Raw genomic sequence first — 22,258 nt, 5'->3', positions numbered from 1 at the left:
TTCAGTGAGCCTGCCATGCTTGTGATTGACTGCATACAGGTAGGAGGAACTCCTGACAACTTTTGCTTTGCAAACAATTATTCCTTAATATAGCCCACCACACTATGACTGCCGTCACTCACTGATTCACCAAAAATTACACAAATAATTTTCTTGTTTTTATAGTCTTTAATCTTAAATATATGTAGGCCTCACATTTATTTCAATATTTAATACTGCAGGTGTTCTGTATCTTTATTTAGAAATGTGGTGATTTTTTTTTGACTAGAAATATGCCATAGGAACTTAATGCTTGTTTATATCAATTAGCCTATGTTAAAACCACATATAACGAAAAGTTGGTTTCCAAGAACCCACCGATGACGTTAAATGACGACTTGTTGTACAAACATATAATCCCAATACTTCTATAACTCTGATAGTCCATTCAAAAATACAATATTAAAATATTTCTGAAATCTATCTTCTTTCATTTTCAGTTACTATTAACCATTATTTGCTGTGTGGGAAGGGGAGGCAGGTAACTAGTTATATTGTTGCCTTTAAGTTAATGGTTGATCTAAAAATCTGAAAAATCTGCTCATCATTTTTATTGGTTTAAACTGGCATATGTATACTTAGTTTTTGTTTTTAAAAAATCCTCTCTTTGAATGCAAATTTGTGTCTTTGCCCTAGAAATATGAGCATTATTGAAAAAATGTGAATCTCAACCTTTTGGCTCCTGGTTGCAGTAGGACCCATGGTTAATTGGAGGAGATTTGGAAGTGAACAGACCTGGGTCAGCATCTTGTCCTGCTACATTGTGCCTCTGGCTAATTACTTATTTTTTGCTACTTGGTTTCCTTACCTACAAAATGGGAATATTGACAGTACCAACTTCAGAAAGTTACTATGAGGATTAAAGCCCTTGCATAGGGCCAGGTACAGAGTGAATGCTCAAAGTACGCTATTAGTGATGATAGCTTTAATGTGCGTTTCATGTCAAGTTGCCTGAAGATGCAAAGCTACTTAATGCCTATGTCCTTTCACATAGGTTTCTGACTTAGGATGCTCTCCCCAGAATCTGCCACAAAGATCCCCACCCCACTTACTTGGGTCTCTCTTAACAAATGCTTACTCATAATTAAAGAACCACCCCCAGAATCAAATCCCTCACGTGAAATTATACTTCTCAACCTGTTTTATAATAACTCCGTTATCAGGCCTCAAGATCGCTAAAGGGAACAATCCATGACTCATTCACCTCTATACATCTCAGCACTTAGTAAGATCCCTGGTCCATGGTAAATTGTCAATGACTGCTGAATGCACATAATCAGACTTTCTACTATTCCACAGTATTAACAAAGAATCAAGTGTATGAGAAATTAAGACAGCCTTGGAGTTAAAACTATACCCACAAGGTTCAGTAAGAATCAGATTTTACCAGTTTTTGGTTCAAGGTAAACATTCACGTCACCTTAATTAAACCCAGATAGGCCATACTCATGCAAAAAAAAAAAAGTTAAAAAAAAATGCTCTTGTCATTTTTTTCTTCTGTAACAGCACACTAGGACATATCACATGCTGACCTCCTTGGGATTGTTCTGAAAAAATTAAGCACACTAATTTTTTTTCTTCCTTTCAAAAGTGAGGGTGCCAGCTACTGTGCTAGCTAGCCCCTATCACTCACCTCAGCCACCTGCTGGGTCCCCACTCTGTGCTGAACCAGCCCCTCCATATTTGTAGCCATGGTGAAGCAAGATCATTAGAGAACCTGTTTGGAAAGATGTAGCAACTTCTATCAGGTGGGGAAAAACCAGGCTACTTGAAAAATATTAGAAATCAAAATTCATCTTTGGTACTGTCTTGTATAGACTTTGCCCTCTATATACAGCAGGCAGACCTAGCAGGCTAGACATATCTGTATATGCTGCACCAGCTCCTTCAGTTACAGGTACCAAAACTAATTTGTAGAAACATTTCAATTTAGAAACTTCCACTGGCAAATATAAACAAAGATGAATTTGGAAATTTAATTATCAGGTCTCCTGGGTTGTAACAGCTTGGTTTACCTCTCAGGGAGGTGGGAATCACACCTCTTTGGATAGCTCCCTTGTCACAGTATGCTGAAAAAGAAGGTAGCTATCTGAGAAAGCTGTGAAATCAACTTTGGATAAAGCCTAGATTGCTATCATCAACCACACCTCTTTTACTAGTGGCAAAGTGAGAAGAAGCAACACCCTGTTTGGTGCTAACAAACCTCATTCATAGGTTGAAAAGCAAATACTATCACTAACAAAGCAAGAAGCAAGGAGACTGCATTACTAAAGTGTGCTAACAAAATATGGCACCCATATATATATTAAGTTCTCCTTAAATTACAAAACCAGATAATTCAGCTTTCTACTATTAGCAAAAATAGATTTAATGTCATTATTTGTAAAAATGGAGAAAGATCATCTAAAGATCAAAGAGTGTGCTAGTCTCCTGGGTCAGGGTTATTTGAGTACCAGCACTGTTGCAGAAGCAGACTCCTAGTCTCTTCTGGTCATGAAACAGCCCTCCTGAATATTTTCTAAGCCCTTTCAAAGGCTCTACCACAAAGAATTCAGGATAATCTGGACCCAATTCCTGAACAATTCACTATTGACTGTACAGGTCCCATGGTCCACAGAACAAAGCTCAAATCTATTTTCAGGACTTATATATAAAAACTATATCGTACTGAGTGTGCAATACACATGAACACAGTTCATTTGCCTGCCCTCCCTCAATCACAAAGCGGATTATCTCGCAATGCAATTTTACAAAATACTTTTCTGCAATTCCTATCTAAAGTATTATAATCACTGATCTCTATGAAGCTTTTAAACTCTCTGGTAACTTTCTATATCATTCATTTATTATTAGATAACCACCTCTATTATGATAATTCTAATTCACATATTTTATTGCCAAAATGCTAACAAAAACAGGAGTATGAACCTGTTACTGACAAATATAAAAGACCTGGCTCCTGCCTTCAAGGAGTCAAAATCCTGTGACAGTAGGTATTGCACCAACTGCTACAATGGCACCAGGCCATCAGTGTCAGTGATTCATTTTCACAAAATATGATTAGGTCTGAAACTGAGGAGGTAATGTTTACTCTTTTAACAGGTGGTAAAAACTTAACTTTTGTTTCCACAAGAACAAAACACAAAGAAAAACGTTGGTCTTTTTCTCTTGCTACAAGTTGATTACAACTAATGGAGATGAAAGGAAAAAGCATCCTTAAATGCACCAGAAAAGTCAACTGATTTGTTAAAAACACAATTATTGCATGTGAAAGTCTAGAGTTCCATTCTTTCTCAAAACAGAAAATAGGAATTTTCTGAGAAACAGATAGCTAGTAAGTACTATACACTAAAAACTAAAATCTAAACATGTGGCTGCAACTAATATTTCTATCACTTTTAGATGTTAACAGAATTTCTCCTTTATTATTAACCATAGTTCAATGCAAGAAATATGTGAATTTGAATTATTAGAGAAATATTGTTAGGAAAATATTATTGAATAGTATAAAAACAACAAGGTACTAGAAAGGCATATCTTTTCTATTGGGTTCCCTAAAAGAAGTGGCTTGATTCATCAAATTTTGTGTCCAAGTGGATTTTATAGATGACAAACTGATTTAATGGAGGCCTAGTACAGAAAACTTCCTAATAATTCACTTTAACACTAAATTTGCAGATCAATCAACTTCAGGTAGAGCTTGGGATCCTAAGATAAATCTAACAATGAGTGGCTATAGACATTAAGTCACAAAGAAAAGCAGTAAATCTTTTTAAGTGTAGGAAAGGTAAGTATTCTGGTTATTAATCCTTTGTTGATAAGTTATAAATAACTTCTTCCACTCTGTGGTTCATCTGTTTATTTCTGTTTGTTTGTTTTTGAGATGCTGATTCGCTCTTGTTGCCTAGGCTGGAGTGCAATCATGCTACCTCAGCTCACTGCAACCTCCGCCTCCCGGGTTCAAGAGATTCTCCTGCCTCTGCCCGCCTTCGCCTCCCAAAGTGCTGGGATTACAGGCATCAGCCATCAAACCCGGCTCATCTGTTTACTTTCTTTAAGGTGTTTGTTGATGAACAGAAGTCCTTAAATTTAGTAAGGTTAAATTCATCCACATTTTCTTTTATAGTCTGTACTTTAATTTACAAAAATTGTGTCCTATCCCAGGATTGTAAATAAAATTGTACATATTTTCTTAGAAATGTTTAAGAGTTTTGCCCCCTCATATTTAAGTCCTCAATCCATCTGCAAATTGATTCTTGAATCTGATGAGAAGTAAGAATCCAACTCGTTTTTTTCCCATGTAGATAATCCATTTTCCATTTTCTGTTCGAGAAATAGTTCTGGAAAACGGATTATCTACATGGGGAAAATCTATCCTTTTCGCCATTGATCTGCAATGCAATCTCTGCCATATCCCTCTTTTTCCTATGTATGTGGATATAACTATAGGTTCTCTATTCTATTCCACTATTGTTCTCTTTGTCTTTTTTTTTTTTTTTTTTTAAATGCAGTGTTTGCATAAATCTTGCTATGTGATAGGATGAGTGCCCCCCACCTTTTTCTCCCACACCAACTTCCCGGATCATCTTAAACGCCTCTATACACTTGAATTGAGCAGCAACCTTTCTTTATACACTTGAATTCTTACAATTCTTGATCTCACTGTTGGTTTTCTGCCTTCAAAGCATCGTCAGGCATCATCAACAGCAGCTTTGGAAGCTGCTAAAAATGAACAAGGAGGAATGTGCACCTTCTGGAAAAACAAGCAGAGACAAAAAATGAGACTAAGAATAAGAGGGAAATTGAAAGAGAAACTATGTTAAAGCAAGTGCTTTCAATAAAGATTTAAATCCAGTCAGAGGAGGTAAGTGAGAAGTAGTTTCAAAAAATATTTTCTATTACTTTTGAAAATAAGTCACAAACCATATCCTATTCTCATACATAAAAAAGGAAGATAAGAGCCTTTTTCTTCTAGGATATCGCAACGTAAAAAGTAAAACAAAATCTTCAAGTGATGTCAGGAAGTGGGGCAGGGTGAACATTGAACTAAAATGCACCCAGAAAAAAAAGGTAACATCAGGGGATAAGACTCTCACCTGAGACCTTCTCTCACTGCTACCGCAGCCATAGGCGGTCCTAGAGACAGAAAGATCACACAGTGAGAAGGAAGGTCAAACATCTTTAGAAAAGTACTATCAGGCAATGGTTATCAATTAGGAGATGTCCCTCCAGAATAAGAGGCTCCAAGTAACAGCGAGTTGTGGCTATATGTAGTTTGAAAAACTATCTTCACTAGCACAATATAATTTTTTAATTTAAATCTGAAAAAAAATCCTACTGTTTTTATACTACAAAGTACAGACATAAAGCTTTTAAAAACAACTTTCTTGGCTGGTGGAGCCAAGCATAAAACTAACAGCAGTAGCTAACACTAAGTGGTTACTATACACAAGACATTGTATTAATAAGCACTGTGAACGGAACACTAAACTTGCTCTTGGCATAGAAACTTGAGTCTTAAAGGCTAGTACTTCAACCATTCAGCTTATTAACCTTGCAAGGTTGCCTCTCACCCCCACATAATGTTTAGGGGAAAGAACCTGATTAGCTACCAAAAGAGCTATAAAACTGAGTACATGAAGTTTAAAAAAAAAAAAAAAAGTGCTACAGAAGATATTCCTCTGGTGATTTTACTAATCAGGTCCAACCCCTCCATCAATTCTTATTAAGTAACTGCTATGAACTAGGCAATGAACTGACTGCTGAGAATTAACAAAAACAAAGAGGAAGAGGAGAATAAACAGTCCCTTTCCTTGACGAACTTATGAAGGAAACAGACAGAAGTATCTATGGTAAAGTAAATGCTACGAGTGTCCCAGGGAAGAAGCATTTCTCTCTGCCTGTGAGAACCAATGAAAACATTACAGAAGAGGAATTATTTAAAGTAAGTCTTGAAGGAAGAATGGAAATTTAGCCAAGAAAGAGAGGTGGATGAGGAGAGAGTTCTAAGCAGAGAGGACAGCTCTTTCAAAACTGGCAGGTATGAGGAAGAATGGCATATTTGAGCAATGGCAGGCACTGTCGTGTGGAATTTTTTTTTTTTTTTTTTTTTTGAGACGGAGTTTCGCTCGTTACCCAGGCTGGAGTGCAATGGTGCAATCTCGGCTCAGCGCAACCTCTGCCTCCTGGATTCAAGCAATTCTCCTGCCTCAACCTCCCGAGTAGCTGGGACTACAGGCACGCGCCACCATGTCCAGCTAATTTTTTTGTATTTTTAGTAGAGATGGGGTATCACCATGTTGACCAGGATGGTCTCGTTCTCTTGACCTTGTGATCCACCAGCATCGGCCTCCCAAAGTGCTGGGATTATAGGTGTGAGCCACTGCGCCCGGCCTGTGGTGTGGAATTATTACAGAGACCAGCGAAAAAGGGAGGCTGACACTGTAGACAATGGAGAATTATCAGGAATTTGGTAGAAAAATGATGCATTCATATCTGGAGCTTAAAAAAAAAAATTTAGAATGCAGCATGGAAATGATAGAAAAGACAGAAACTGTAGATGGGAGGCCAGTTAGGAAGTGCTATCAACAGTAAAGTCTACAGATGAAGGCAGATTCTTAAAGTAGTGTGTTTTTCCTGGATAGCACACAAATGACAACAGGGCACAGTATATAAAAACTGTTTCATATCCAGCCTGGGCAACATTGTGAAACATCCTTTAAAAAAAATAAAAAATTGTAATACAGACCACAGAAAGATGGAAGTAAGTAATAATTGGTTGGCCTCATGTGACAGGTTTTATAAGAAATTCTTTCAAATCCAAGTAGATCAATACCACATCGACAACAAAGAAGCAGAGAACACAACAATGACTTTCAATTAGCTCTTCTAGGCTCACAAAGTGATAGCTAACTAAACCTTGCAACCAGAATTTCTTTAGTGAAGTAGGGCAAAGACTTCACTGCAGTGAAAAGCTGGGCTCTGGAAACACCTGAATCTCCAGTTTCAGATAACAATGAAAATGAAGAAGTCCTGGGATAAGGAGGCTCTGCCTTCATTAACAGGAATCAGTGAGCCTGCCTTTCCCTCAACAATCAACTGATTCATATCATCTGTATTTGTTACATGGCTTATAATTATATAACATGCAAAGTATCTACTGTCTTCGTATTTCTTTACTAAACAACTACATCAGGTTCTAAGGCTCAGGCACTAAGTTGATCTCTCTGATACTGAGCATATGAGGTTATTGTGAAGTTTACATCTTAAATGTGTACTCGCTGTGCTTGGGACATAGTAGAAATGCAATATATGGTAGCTATTACTGGTGAAAGGTGATTGTGTCACTTTTGCTTTCTCCAAGAAATTTGAAAGTAACTCAAACTGTAAAATCTGTATTATGATTAGGAATAAGTCTCTCATTTTCACATAAGGCTCACATGAGATTTAACTATATACACGTGGAAGTATTAAAACACATAAGCAGCTAGGCACGGTGGCTCATGCCTGTAATCCCAGGACTCTGGTCAGGAGTTCGAGGTCAGCATGGACAACGTGGTGAAATCCCGTCTCTACTAAAAATACAAAATTAGCTGGGCATGGTGGCAGATGCCTGTAATCCCAGCTACTTAGGAGGCTGAGACTGGAAAACTGCTTGAACCCAGGAGGCAGAGGTTGCAATGGGCTGAGATTGAGCCATTTGCACTCCAGCCTGGGCAACAAGAGTGAAACTCCGTCTAAAAAAAATTAATTAATTAAAATTTTAAAAATGAAAAACTCATGCACAAAGCATTTGTAATTCACCCTGTTAAATTGTACAACTGGGCAAAATGAAGGATAAATTAGAATAAAATCTTACAAATATTTTAAAATAAACCAATGCCTAATAACTACTTGCAAAATACTACTGGGCATAGAGTTCTTAACAGGTGCAAGGTATTCGGTGTAAGTTTAATTATTCTGATTGTCAGAAGTCTGTTCATATTCATGGGAAAATAAAAACAGAAGGATTTAGATAGCCTGAGAGAGGATAAAAAATAAGAAATACATAGCTTGAAACTTGCCATCATAGATCACGACTTGAAAGCAGAAAATGAAATTCAAGTAGCAGGTTTAGTGTAATACAAATGTGCAACAACAGTAAAGATACTCACTGGGATGCCTCTAAGGTCACGTTTAGGTATATTTCCTGTCAACGGAAAGCCAGCTATTATTTAGACTCAAAGTTTACTTAGCTTTAGTGTCGGGTAATTTCTTGTCCATCGTGCCCCACCATAGGAAAGGTGTTTCTTCCATATTCAAAGTCTAGACTATAAAAATGGGCATATGTACATGCTGGGAGTGGCAAGGTCAGGTGAGTGACTAGTAGGAAAGAGAAGTGGCTTTCACCTAAATGGAGTTCCTATGTATTAACAGTACCAGAGCAGTGCTACAATTTTCTATGTGGATACTTCCCCTAAAAAAGTCATCGTATACTGTGGATGATTTTTTTGTCATCTTACCAAGAGCCCAGGTATAAGGGTGATGTGGACTTTCTTCATATCTATTAGTGCAAGCCAGGGTAGATGGATTAAGAAAAACAGGATAAATTCTCTGGACATCCATGATGTGCTTTTAAATCAAACGAGGCATGATTTAATCCTTAGCATACTTTCTGAGTATGTAGTATTAGCTCCACCAATGCAAATGGAAAAACCTGCGACTCAGCAGTTACAACTCATCCAGCTAGTAAGTTAGGATTCCAACTCAGGACTCTTTGACTCTAAAATCCCAATAGTCTCTCTAGATCACAGTGCCCTTCAAAATAATTTCCCAGAAAAAAGGAAGTCAAGGAGGGATGGAAAAAAGTGACAGAAAAAATTAAGGGAACAAATTGCTTACATCAATAAGCTAGATCATTTAATAATATACACAACCACTAATTCCTAATTGTGAGTTATGTTTCAGTATTGTAACAGAAACTTCTGAAGCTGCTCCACCCAGGTAGAACCACGGCAGTTTTAGAACTCTGAACACATTCTTCCCTTAAAACTTAACCTAAACAATAATCACATTAATTAAAATAGTGAAAATAATTTTACTATCTTAAGTAAAATTTTTTACTTAACTACAACATGCAAATACAAAAGAGCACAAATCAGCCAGGTGCAGTGGCTCCCACCTGTAATCCTAGCACTTTGGGAGGCCAAAGTGAGTGGACTGCCTGAGCTCAGGAGTTCGAGACCAGCCTGGGCAACATGGTGAAACCCTGTCTCTACTAAAATACAAACAATTTGCTGGGCATGATGGCACACGCCTGCAGTCTCAGCTACTCAAGAAGGTGAGGGACGAGAATCTTTTGAACCTCGGAGGCGAAGATTGCAGTGAACCAAGGTCGCACCACTGCACTCTGGCCTGGGTGGCAGCGGGAGACTCCATCTCCAAAAAAAAAAAAAAGGCACAAATCATGAACAGTTTGATGAATTTTCACTAACTGAACACAGAGAATACACATGTAAGTGCCATTCAGATCAGAAAACAGGACATTACCAGTACCCCAAAAGTCCCTCTCACACCCCTCCCATAGTCATTAACTTCTATTTCCCCTCGTGACATTTATACAATTGGTATTACTTTATAATACTATTACACTGTTTATAATACACTCTTTGGTGTGCCTGGCTTTTTTTGCCCAACGCTATTTTTATAATAACCATGAGTAGTGAATCCATTTTCATTGTTGTATAGTAATCTAATGTATGATTATGATGATTATGCCCGATTTATTTCTCCATGCTATAGCTGATGGACACTTAGATTGTTTCTAGTTTGGAGCCCTTATGATTAGTGCTCCTCTGAACATTTTTTTTTAAATCCTGGCGAAACGATTACATCTGATCCTATGAACATTTTTACACATGCCTTTTGATGCACTGCTATCTTTTCTTTGAAAAATTTACTGGTTTTAAAAATTAACTATGTTTAACTTCTTTTATCTGTTTTTAATTTTACTTTCATAAGTACATTGTTTACTCATTTAGAAAAGAAATATACTACAAATTTAAATTTTATTTAAAAATATCTGTATTATATTAAATAAGTCAACAACACATTCTAATTATTAGCCTTTCCAGTTAAGAGCTGATATATACTTTGTGACATCTGCTTTTAGTTTTGGTAAAGCAATCAATTAAAAGATGATTTTTCAATAATTCCAGGGCTAGTCATCTTAACCTAATAAAAAGATGTACTATTACAGATAGCATAGTGGGGGGACAGGGGACAAGAACCAGGGTGGTACAAATGACATTTCCAAAGTGTTCTACAAATAATACCTAATCAGATTCACTGTACACCACCACTGGGGGAAATGTACCATGAAGCCTGCTAGTATTGTATAACTTCTCAAGAGCCATCCAGCCTCGGTTGTTTATCTTTCTTTTTAAGAAACATGGGTGGGCAGTCAGGTAGGAAACTTTTTTCTCCTGCATAGCTTTTATTAATATACGAACAACAAAGGTAAATAAAGTGCCTCCCTGTAAAACAGAAAGCCTTCAAAGCTTGAGTCTAGTCCCACCAGTCTCTCATTTCTCCTCTTTACTTTTCAGTAGCAGTCACCCCACTTTCCAGGCCCCAAGATCTTTCCTCACACCTCTCACTAACCCAAACAGGGGGAAATATCCTTTTACACTTGGACTCTTGGAATGAAATTCCTCTCCATCTATATGTTAACATTTCAGGGATTAAAATCTTTGGGGTTACTGTTAATAATTATGGAATAGAAAGTTTCACCTCCTATTAGAGGACTTCAGGACTCTTATTACAGTGTAGGAGGTACTTTTTATTGCCCCTAAAAATCAAGCTTTGCCCCTGAGGCTGACTTTCGTCATTACAGGCCACCTGGAATCTAAGGGTAACTCAGAAAGAACAGTCAAGTGTCTGAGCTAGCCTATTCCCTTTCTGTCCTAACAATTCACCTCCCATCCCTCTCTTCTAAGACTTCCAGGTACCAGGGGTCTGCATCTGCATTTATTGTCCCCTTAACAAATACCTATACCAATGCACTGATCTGGGCTTTCATCCCTCTACTCACTCCCCCTCCTCATCATTGTGAGCTGTGCTAGTTGAGCTGTTGTTCCTGGGCAGTTCTTCCTTTCGGTATAGAGCTCCTGCTGCTTTACTCTCTAGCACTCAGGACCTGAAGTGAGCATGGGGAGTAGGCCTGCTATCTGGGGTAGCAGTAGTGGGATCTCGGGAAAAGAATGGCAGGATAGGAGAGAATGACAGAGTATCTCAGCCTCTGGTATGTTAGGTTGAAGGCAAGCAAACCTCCAACAAATAAGGAAGAACGTTATCTTTTACAATGTGTGACAGGGGCACAAATGTATCTAATAGGTTAAAGACGATGATCACACAGGGAAGAAAAAAGGCAGTATCATTTAAGTCCCTCATAGTTAACAATAAAGTAAAAAGAGGTAAACAAAAATCCAGCAGGGGATTCTTGCATCAAGTATGAGGCTGAACTTGAGGTCTAAGACCACTTCCAATTCTGAGATTCTAGGATTCCATCACAGACTCCCAATGTGGTATTTATTAAGGTGACACTTGTATAGGAGATGCTTTGGGACTAAAGGAGCATATGGCTCATAGGTAAGAGAACTCAACAATAAAAATCCCAATGGAAGGCCCTCAATATGTGGAGACACTCAGCAACTGATACAGGAGGCCAGCAGCTCAGTGCCATGGCTGAAAACAGGGCTGCTCCACAAAGACTCACCTCCGTTGTTTTCAAAGTCATTCAGACAACAAGTGTCCTCTACTTCTGGCCCCTATCTCAACACTGGCTACCACCTCCGTTTGACAAATGGGGAATTATACACCTCAGAGAATCTACAAACTCCAGATTCTGAAGCCAGGTCTTTCTGCCTTCATACCCCAAGCTCTTTGTCACTGCACTGCCTTGCCACGTGACTCCTTGGAGACAGATGCTAAAACTTCCCAGCCAACTTCATAAAGTGAGAAGGTTGTTACACATAGAGATTTTCTTCTATAAAGGAATGATCATGAAAACAAAACTTCAAGGTCACTGTGAATATAGCTACTGAAAGCAATAAATGAGTAACTTAATGGTGTAAGAAAATATACAGCTGTTTTACTAAACTATCAGTTCTTTGGTTACTCTGAGTAATTAGCTCAACTAATCAAGTGTTGAATTGAACAAGTGATACCAGAAATCCTTGAGCAAGACAGAAAAAAAAAAAATCCAAAAATAAACTATTGTTATTTTTAAAATACCCTAACGGTATCTTATTTGAAAAGTTTTACAATATAAAATAAGTCAATACAAATGTTCTCTTTATCACACTTTGGAGTAGAAACTTGACATACACTTTACAAAATTTGCTTTTAGCCCTGGTAAAGCAATTAAAAGATGATTTGCAATAATTTCATTAAACGAATAAATTTATCTCTGGCAGGATAAATATCCCAAAGTAATGGCTACAGAGACTTTCAACTCCCAACCCCCTGTGAACCCACTAGAGGCTTCTTCCTTGCTCTCCAATTCCCTGTGATAGTGAAACAAAAATCAGAATATTTGATTTCAAGAAAATCATGTTAATTTGGTGCTTTGTTTCTTCAGTTAAATAACTTAAGGATGTTTGGGCTATTTATTTCTTCACATATGAACTTACTTTCATGTAATTAAATTTGTAATTCAATCATAAAAAGATCAATATAGTGGGAAAAATGATTGAAACAGGTCATTTTATCCAGTATTTATGTCTCAAGGCAGTGGCATACCTGACAGAAATCACGTCCTACATACAACCAAATACCTTAACAGGCTTTTTATTGCTGGCAGTGTTATCTGAATTGCCAAAGAGGCTCACATAAAAGGTATCCATCAATGCAGAGGAACTTAGTTATCAGTGACATCATAAATTATCAACAATTCATTCAACAAATAGTGCCAAGCACTCTTCTAAGTGCAGGGTAAGTAATAGTGAACAAAATGTATTCCTGCTTTCCTGGCTTACAGTGTGGTAAGGACAGACATTAATCAAATAATCACATAATGGAGCGTGGTAATTACAAAACAAAATAAAGGTTATAAAGAAAAGAAACACAATAAAAAGAATCTGATCTAGATTGGCAATGGGAATTAGGGAGGACTTCCCTGAAGAAGCGATGCTTGAGCCAATATCTGAGGTAGGGTGGGGGGGACGTAGGGGTAGGGAACAGACATTTGAATATATCAGGCTAAGGGAACAGCCTGTGAAAGGGCATGGAGTGGGAAGGTAAGCTACACTGGTCAAGAAAGTTGAAGGTAGGCCAGTGTGTCCAGAGCACAGGGAGTTAGGGGTACACAGATAAGAAAATAATGAAAAGCCTTGGAAAGGTTTTTAAACATAAAGCAGGAAAAGAGCCTCTGCCACTATGTAGGTTCTAGTGGAGCCTGAACAACATACTGCCTGTAAAAGAGTTTTGTAAATCATAAAGCACCCTATACTTTGGTTAGTACTATTTAGTTCCACTATTATTTTCTAAACGTTTGTCCTGAATGCCAAGTAACTAGTTGAAAGCATAGAGCCAAAACTAGAATCTCAGAACATCAATCTATTGTTTTTGCCCTACACCACGCTGCCTAAAAATTTCATTGTTTCTATCACTCAACTAGTCTAATGTCTATACCAGTACTTCATAATGACAATAACTCTAATTATTTATAGAGTATTTACTATATGTCAGGCACTCTGCTAAGCTCTATTATTTACCTTAACTCATTTAATCTTCAGTTCTAGAAGGTTCTATTACTGTCCAGACGAGGTTAGTGAGGCTAGGAAAGGTAACTTACACAAAATCACGCTGCTAGTAAAAGTTGGGAGTTGCTAATCACAACACTGAAACATTTTATGTCTGTGTATGCATGTGTATAAATATTTCTTTAGCTCCACAGAGAGAGAAAAAGAGAGAGAGAGAGGGAGGGAGAGAGAGGGGGAGGGGGGGAGAGAGGTTGGGGGAGACGGGGGGAGAGAGAGAGAGAGTGAGAGTGTGTGTGTGTGTGTGTGTGTGTGTGTGTGTGTGTAGAACTTGTACACAGAGAATTATATTCAACTTCAGCCTGGGCGATAGAGCAATACCCTGGTCTCAAAAAAAAAAATCATATTCATGTTTGAGCACCAGTGTCTTAGTCATTTTTGTATTCTCAGCCTAGCACATAATGCCTGGAGTATTTGTGGCATTCAGGAAATATTTGATGAATTCAAGATGTATATGAGAGTCTGACAAACGATTTGGATCTGGAAGTAAAGTAAGTTTCCGAGGCCCTCCTCCCAAGTCATGTATTCACCAGCTTCGTATGAAGGCTGTATTTTCCTCGACTTTATTATTACATTGAAGATTTGTTCCTCACTACCGTTGCTATATTTCACAGCTTTGGCCTGGAGTGGGATAATGGACAATTAACTAGTTCCAACCAACTCTCCAGCCACAAGTAGCTAGTTCCCAATCACATCAAATGCTCTTCCTCCAGGGCCCTTACACAGGCTGTGCTGTCCGGAATGCCATTCCTTCCTTGGGTTCCTCTGTTCAAACATCACTTCCTCTGAGAGGCCCCCCTGACCATTCCATCTAAATTCGTGCCTGAGGTCTTCTTCAGCAGGTCATTTGGTTTCTTTCCTTTCACAGAACTTACCACACTCTCTGGAATTATTCCTTTGTCTATTCACCCCCCCAGCCCCCAACTCTAGTGAGGGCAGGGGTCTCGTCCGGCTGGTTCCCCAGATGTATGCCCAGTGCCTAAAACTAAGTAAACATGTATTCAGCGAAAGAATGAGAAGAGAATCACCCCCGAATTGTGCTCTCTCAAGCCCTTAATACCCTTAAGCTTGCCTCTCCCTGTGGCTGGAATCCCATTTTTAACAGTAACACCATTTTCAAGTGACTTTGAGGCTAGCAAAGTAGACTTGACTCCATTTTCTGAGTAGAGCCCCAAAAACAATGCTGAAAAGGGAGGTCCAGCCTGGCAAGAATGACCATGCTCCCCATTTTACAATGGATAAATTGAGCCTCATTTGGGGATTCGCCATGGCCGCTCCGAAATATAACGAGCAGGAGCCCTGCAACGGGTCCGTCCGCGTTCCGAAAACCTCTTCCCTAGAGACCTCATCGTGGACTCGAAATCCATCACCTTTAATACTATTGTTCTTAGTACTTATCCTGGACGCGTTCCAGGCGGAGGGAAGGCGCCCACCCCAGGGCCCAAGGCCGGGCACCTGCCTCTGCACCCGGCCGCGCCCCTTGCGCCCCGCCCCCGGCGACCCGGCCCCACTCCGCGCCCTGGCCTGTACTCCCGCCCCGCCAGGGCTCCCGCGCCCCATACGGACCGCCCTCTTCTGCTTCACCCAATCAACAGAGCTTATGGGGGCGGTGCCACAGGACCCGACCCTCCTATCCGACACCAATTGGTCGACCCACCCGTCGCTCACGAGGTGGTGCCTCGCACCCGCCTTCCTCCTTTCCCTTTACCCTCCCCTTCAGAAAAAACGGCGGTTGGGCCGCGGCGGCCGCCAAAGGCGGACTAGAAGCAGAGGGGCAAAGAGCCCAGGAGAGGGGGACCAAGGGACTGCAGGAGGGCGGAGGAGGATAAAGAGGAAGGGAGCCCGACCAGCCCGAGCCATCTCCGTCGAGAACAAAATGGCGGCGCTGGCGGAGGGCCAACTGTGAGGCGGGGCCGCGGCCATTCCCCCTCCGCCCCCACCTTTGCGCCGGCCCGGCCGGTCAGGGGGAACCCGCTCGCTTCGTCCGGCCGCGGGCGGGGAGGGGAGGGGAGCGGCCCGGCCCACTATGCAAAGCGCCGGGCGCCGCCGCCGCCGCCCCGTGGCAAAGGTAAAAGGGTCGGGTTCAGCCGCCGCTGCGGCGCCTCCATGTCCGCGCGCCAGGCCCGCCCCCTCCGCCGCCGGCCCGAGCCCGCCCGACCCTCTTTCAATTTTACCTTAGGGTTTGGCGCCAAAGCAGCCTCGAAGCGGGTCCCGTGTCTGCGGCGGGCGGCCCCCGGCGCGGAGGGCAGGGCGCGGAGAGCCCCGGCTCCCGGCGTCGGCGGATGGCGGGAGCCCGGGGGCCGCGGGCTCGCGGGGCAGCTGGCGAGAGACGAGATGCCGAGGTGGGAGCAGGGTAGCGGGGACGGGCCCGGGGGCGCCGCCGGGGTCGCGGGGAAGGGGGGGTTTGTTATTGTTTTTGTCAGTGAAAGGTCAGAGTTCGTGACCCCGGTGCCGCCGCCGCCGCCGCCCGCGCGCTGGTAGGAGGAGGGCGAATGTTCTTCTTCCTCTTCCCAGCGCCAGCCTCGCCGCGGCGGCGGGGGGCGGGCGAGCACGCGATTGGCTGAGGCGCGCGCGCGCACCGGAACGCCGCAGCCGGCGCTTGGTCCATCCGGCCCTTGGGCTACGGGGCCCCGGGCGGCGGTTGCGGCAGCTGCTGAGCTCGGTCGTGGCGGGGCGGGCGTATCTGTGGCTTAAATGGCGCAGGCGCCGGGGCCTAAAGGCCGAAAAGCTAGCGGTCCTAAAAACTCGTGGATGTCGCGCACGGTTACCCGGGCACAGGCCGTCCCTCGGGGGAACCGCGAAGTCCTCACAGCTGAGTGGGTACTGTCCTCGCAGTGGCGGCCTCCACCCCGGCCTCCAGTCTAGCCGGGGCTCGTAAAGTCTCTGTTGATGGAAGAAGCGGGGCCCTGACTAGCGCGACGGATTCGCCCAGCCGCTCAGTAGGGCGCCTGTAGGTCGAAGTGGGGGTTGTATTGGGTGGGAATTGAGCTCTTCTGGCCTTCCTCGGTACAGATAGCTTTTAATTTAGGTTTTAAAGGTCCAAAGATGCGTCCGCTCTGGCCATCGCAGGTGAAGTGTTCAAACTCCCTAGAATCTGTAATTTTTTCTTAATGAACATACGATCCAGATCTTGTGTATTTCCATGCCCTCCCCGAGATATGAAAGTAGTAAATGGTAATAGGTAGGAATGTGTAAAGCAGCTTTTAGCAGCATTGCTTAAATTTATATGAAGAAAATGGCCTGTCTTGATCTTAAACTCTTGGGCTGTAAGTTTTCGTTACATATTTCTCTCTCTCTCCTGTTGTGGTTTTGACTTGCCTGGGAAGGTGCAGGTGTTTATTTATCCTAAATGCCCTGAAGTGTTGAGACTACAGGTTGTAGGTCTTGTACTAAGTGATTTTTTTTCTTCAGTTTTCTTGCTTATTAAGAGGAAATACTGACTCTAGAATGGATGGGTTAACTTTTTTTTTTTTACACAGTACCCATTTGGGCTTTTATTAGGATGACTCTAACTTCAGTATTTTTTCCCCATTATCTTATAATATTTCTATTTGATAAAAAATGTTTTAAACATACCTATTTCCCCGTTTTTCTTGCTCTCACTTTGCAAAGTGGGGAAAAAGCTAGGTTTTTTTAGTCATGGTGAAGCATAGATCTTGAAATTGGAAAAGGCCTTAAGAGAATGTCAATTTTTTCTGGCAGAAAGGTTTTCTTATTTTAGAGGTGAGGTGGGTGAGAACCAGAAGGTTTGCATTATCGAAATGTGCTGTTTGATGTTGGAATACATTTTTTTTGTTTTTTTGGGGGAGACGGAGCTTCGCTCTTGTTGCCCAAGCTGGAGTGCAATGGTGCGATCTCGGCTCACCGCAACAGCGATTCTCCTGCCTCAGCCTCCTGAGTGGTTGGGACTACAGGCTTGCGCCACCACGCCCAGCTAATTTTTGTATTTTTAGTAGAGACAGGGCTTCATCACGTTAAGCCGGCTGGTCTCGATCACCTGACCTCGTGATCCGCCCTCCTTGGCCTCCCAAAGTGCTGGAATTACAGGCATGACCTACCATGCCCGGCCTGGAATACGTTCTTAAATAAATGTGGATCACTTTAATGCACGTTTCTCACTTTATGTTTTTTTGCTAATGACTTATGACTTGCTGTGTATTTTAGATAATGCTATGTATATTTAGACTATGCTTTTTGTCTAATGATGTTAGACAAAAAGGAAATTGGAGCAGTTTTCTTTTTTGAGTTCAAAATGGGTCATAAAGCAGCAGAGACAACTCAAAACATCAGTAACACATTTGGCCCAGAAACTAAGGAACATACAATGCAGTGGTGGCTCAAGAAGTTTTGCAAAGGAGAAGAGAGCCTTGAAGAGGAGGAGCCTGGTGGCGGGCAACCAGAAGCTGACAATGACCAATCGAGAGCAATCATCAAACTACAGGAAAAATTTCAGAAGAACTCAGCATTCACTATCTACAGTCATTTGGGTCGTTTGGAATTTAATGCAAATTGGAAAGGTGAAAAAGCTTGATAAGTGGGTGCCTCATGAGCTGAGCAAAAATCAAAAATTTGTTCTTTTGAAGTGTCTTTTTAATCCCACGCAAGAATAGCAAACCATTTCTCAATGGGATTGTGACATGCAATGAAAAATGGATTTTATACAGCAACCAGCTCAGTGGTTGGACCAAGAAGCAGCTCCAAAGCAGTTCCCAATGCCAAACTTGCACCAAAAAAAAGGTCATAGTCACTGTTTGGTAATCTGCTGCCTGTCTGATCCACTACGGCTTTCGGAATCCTGGCAAAACCATTACATCTGAGAAATATGCTCAGCAAATTGATAAGATGCACCGAAAACCACGCCTGCAGCTGGCATTGGTCAACAGAAAGGGCCTAGTTTTTCTCCATGACAACACTTGACTGCATGTCACACAACGAACACTTCAAAAGTTGAAGGAATTGGGCCACAAAGTTTTGCCTCATCCACCATATACACCTGACCTCTGGCCAACCAACTACCACTTCTGGCATCTTGACAACTTTTTGCAGGGAAAACACTTCAGCAGGATGCAGAAAATGCTTTCCAAGAGTTCATTGAATCCTGAAGCATGCATTTTTATGCTACAGGTATAAATTTATTTCTCATTGGCAAAAATGTGTTGATTGTAATGGTTCCTATTTTGATTAATAGAGATATATTTGAACCCAGTTACAATAATTTAAAATTCACAGTCTGGAAATTAACTTTTGCATCAACCTAGTATTTCAATGGTAAATCCTTGCAAACATGGAAACAATGCACTTGGCCCAGTGCTTTGTAGTTGTGTACTTGTTTTCTTTATTAGATGGGGTTGGCTGGGCACAGTGGCCTGTAATCCCTGCACCTTGGGAGGCTGAGACAGGTGGATCACCTGAGGTCAGTAGTTCAAGACCAGCCTGGCCCACATGGTGAAATCCTGTTTCTACTAAGAACACAAAGAAATGAGCTAGGCATTGGTGGCAAGGGCCTGTAATCCCAGCTACTTTGGGAGGCTGAGGCAGGAGAATCGCTTGAGGTGGAGGTTGCAGTGAGTTGAGATCGTGCCCTTGCACTCCAGCCTGGGCGACAAGAGCAAAACTGTGTCTCAAAAAAAAAAAAAAAAGACGGGGTCTCACTTTGTTGACCAGGCTGGTCTCGAACTCCTGGCCTCAAGTGAACCTCCCATCGCAACCTCCCAAATTGTTAGCATTACAGGTGTGAGCCACTGTACCCCGCCTGGTTGTGTACTCTTTCAAAAATTAAGTTTTTAGTGTTAAATGATGCTTCTAGATACATTGTAAAAATTCATGTATCAGAGTTTTTAATTAAAAACATTGCAATTGTACTAGATTTTAAAGTAAATACTAATCAATAATTCAGGCTTTGATGTTGGTTTATAGTTTTCTCACTTCTTTCATTTAATAGCTCTGTAAATGAAGTAGTTACTTCCATTTTCCTGAGGTGTAGGACTGTGGCCCAGATAAGATACCTGCACAATGTTATAGGTCCAATAAGTGAGACTGGGGCTATTATCTAGTCCCTTTGACATTAAAGCTTGTGTAGTAAACCATCTATGTCAGTTTGCCACATTTGTAATAGCGTTCAATAATTTTTCACTTAAAGGTTGGTTTAATATTAAAGTAGTAGCAAGAATTCATAACCTTAATTGGCTTTAACAGCTTTTCTTCCCCTGAACACAGATGCGTATGTACACATGCACACAGCATACAGTAACAGCACATAACAGGCCTTTGCATGTTGAGGTCAGCACTGTTATGGTGCCTTTTTTTTGTGGGGGGGGGCTCTGGTTTTTTGACTGCAAGTCTTTTTAGTTAGAAAGTAGCTTTCTAACACTTGGATGGGTTTTACAGGCACAAAAAAACACAAAAGTATTATACTAGCTCTACTTTATTTTTGAGTTCTTATTAATGGGGAACATCTACTTTTGCATTGACAGTGGTTTCAAGATTGCTTTATCAGCCTTTAAAGGATTCTTAACTAGGTGTGCACTTCAGAACTGCCAGGCCCCCAGTGGTTCTGAAGCAGTAAGCTTTGGGTGGGCCCTGGCATCAGCCCTTTTACTGAGCTTCACAGATTATTCTGATGCATACTCCAGGCCTGAACCGCTGATCCCATTTGAAACATGCATCCTAACAAAGCAAAAAAGTTTTGTTTCACCTTTTGAAATAGTTAATTCTTACCATGCTGGAGATTATTCGTTCAGAGAGACAGGTGCTTGCTCCAGAGTGGTGATATCTGGCAGTACCCAACCCTTGTGTGTGCAGTAGCTCAGCACCTGCCATATTGGGAGCCCTGGTAGGATGTGTCTTGTCCTTCCCTGTTTCAGCTCTTAACACAATTGCTGGTACAGAGTATGTAGCGTGCATTTGTTGAATGAATGCTTTTCCCCGTAGCAGTGTATTCATACAATATTCATATAATTGTCCCCTGGTTTACAGATGAAAGTGAAAGCACTAAGTGCCCAATGGTGAGACCTAGGAGTTCTTCTTCCACCCCTAGTGGTTCCCTGGGCAATTTTTTCTAACACTCACCTGCAGTCTGTTCTGCAGTCCATCATTGATTGACTTGTCTGTGTACTTGAGAGCAGGAACTGTTTGATAGTTTCATTAGTACAGAGTAAACATTTGCCGTGCAAGGTTATTTTACATGTTTATTTAAGTGATAAATGTTGAGTCAATGAAAATGAAGTTTTGATTAAGCAATAGTTGAAGATGTGCTAGGTTTTTCAAATTACTAATATCAAGCAGAGATTGTTTTTACTTGTAAAGGTATTGCTTTTGTGATAGCATAAATAATGGTTTTCCTTTTTTGTAATGTAAATTAATTACTGGCAATTTTGTATTCCCATAGACTGGGGAAGATTAATTGCCTTTATAAGTATGTACAACTTTGTATCACATTTTCTTTTTTTTTTTTTTTTTTTTTTTTTTGAGACTGTGTTTCACTCGTTACCCAGGCTGGAGTGCAATGGCGCGATCTCGGCTCACCGCAACCTCCGCCTCCTGGGTTCAGGCAATTCTCCTGCCTCAGCCTCCTGAGTAGCTGGGATTACAGGCACGCGCCACCATGCCTAGCTAATTTTTTGTATTTTTAGTAGAGACGGGGTTTCGCCATGTTGCAGGATGGTTTCGATCTCTTGACCTCGTGATCCACCCGCCTCGGCCTCCCTAAGTACTGGGATTACAGGCTTGAGCCACCGCGCCCGGCCTGTATCACATTTTCTGTATAATAGCTTATGCTTTATTACTATATATATACTAATAATTTTACCTGACTTGTTTATATCATTTGTACAATTACCTGGTTGTAATATAAACTTGGTTGCTGTTAGCCACCCACCCCCCCACCCCTTTTAATTGTGGAATCTGAGTGAGGTATGCTGGCTCACTCCTGTAATCCTAGTGCTTTGGGAGACTGAGGCAGGTGGATTGCTTGAGCTTGAGACCAGCGTGGGCAACATGGTGAAACACCATCTCCAGTAAAAATACAAAAATTAGCTGGGTGTGGTGGTGCATGCCTGTAGTCTCAGCTACTAGAGGCTGAGATAGGAGGATCACTTGAGCCTAGGGAGGTCAAGGCTGCAGTGAGCCATGATCGTGCCACTGCACTCTAGTTTGGGTGACAGCAAGACCCAGTCTCAAAATAAAAACAAACGCAGTGTGGAATCTGGGCAGATAAGATAAAATCTCTGAATACCAGATTGCATAATACTTTACATTTAACACCTTATCCTGTTTAATTTACAATAACCTTGTGAAGTAGATGGTATTACCCTGTTTTTACAGCTAAATAGGCCGAGACCTAACAGAGAAGATGACTTCTCCAAAGTTGCATGGCCAGCAAGGGGTGGAACATTTATTAATAACTGTTTCTGCTCTTCTGT

At 41.4% G+C, this 22,258-nt stretch overlaps 2 protein-coding genes and 1 long non-coding RNA gene across 12 annotated transcripts in view; 2 read left to right on the top strand and 1 right to left on the bottom strand.

The window, feature by feature from the left end:
- The window catches only part of NR2C2 (nuclear receptor subfamily 2 group C member 2), a 90,139-nt gene extending 73,810 nt beyond the window's left edge, over nucleotides 1–16,329 (bottom strand). The window contains exons 1-2 of one of the 10 annotated variants that reach the window (XM_032262350.1): nucleotides 16,013–16,091; nucleotides 1,673–1,756 (exon numbers count right to left, since the gene is read on the bottom strand). In XM_032262350.1, coding sequence (XP_032118241.1) covers nucleotides 1,673–1,732 — 60 coding nt within the window. In that variant the 5' untranslated portion in view covers nucleotides 1,733–1,756; nucleotides 16,013–16,091. Of the gene's footprint in view, nucleotides 1–1,672; nucleotides 6,197–14,713; nucleotides 15,279–16,012 lie in introns of those variants that run through there. The other 9 variants (XM_032262354.1, XM_032262347.1, XM_032262349.1 and 6 more) reach the window with 9 other exon arrangements.
- LOC116539420 lies at nucleotides 15,942–19,148 on the top strand. The gene has a single exon (XM_032262360.1). It carries the CDS (start codon nucleotides 15,945–15,947, stop codon nucleotides 16,317–16,319), a length of 375 nt encoding a protein of 124 aa, XP_032118251.1. The 5' UTR covers nucleotides 15,942–15,944; the 3' UTR covers nucleotides 16,320–19,148.
- Nucleotides 19,149–19,475: 327 nt separating this feature from the next.
- Nucleotides 19,476–21,713, top strand: LOC116539421. Its single transcript, XR_004264036.1, has 2 exons — nucleotides 19,476–21,256; nucleotides 21,562–21,713. It is a non-coding gene; the product is annotated as an uncharacterized LOC116539421 (long non-coding RNA).
- Nucleotides 21,714–22,258: the final 545 nt, after the last annotated feature.

The sequence above is a fragment of the Sapajus apella genome, unplaced genomic scaffold (genome assembly GCF_009761245.1).
Source record: "Sapajus apella isolate SASKATOON/1434 unplaced genomic scaffold, GSC_monkey_1.0 scaffold128, whole genome shotgun sequence".
Taxonomy (NCBI): Eukaryota; Metazoa; Chordata; class Mammalia; order Primates; family Cebidae; genus Sapajus; species Sapajus apella.
Note: the sequence above shows the minus strand (reverse complement) of the source record. Positions and strands in the feature narration are given on the sequence as shown.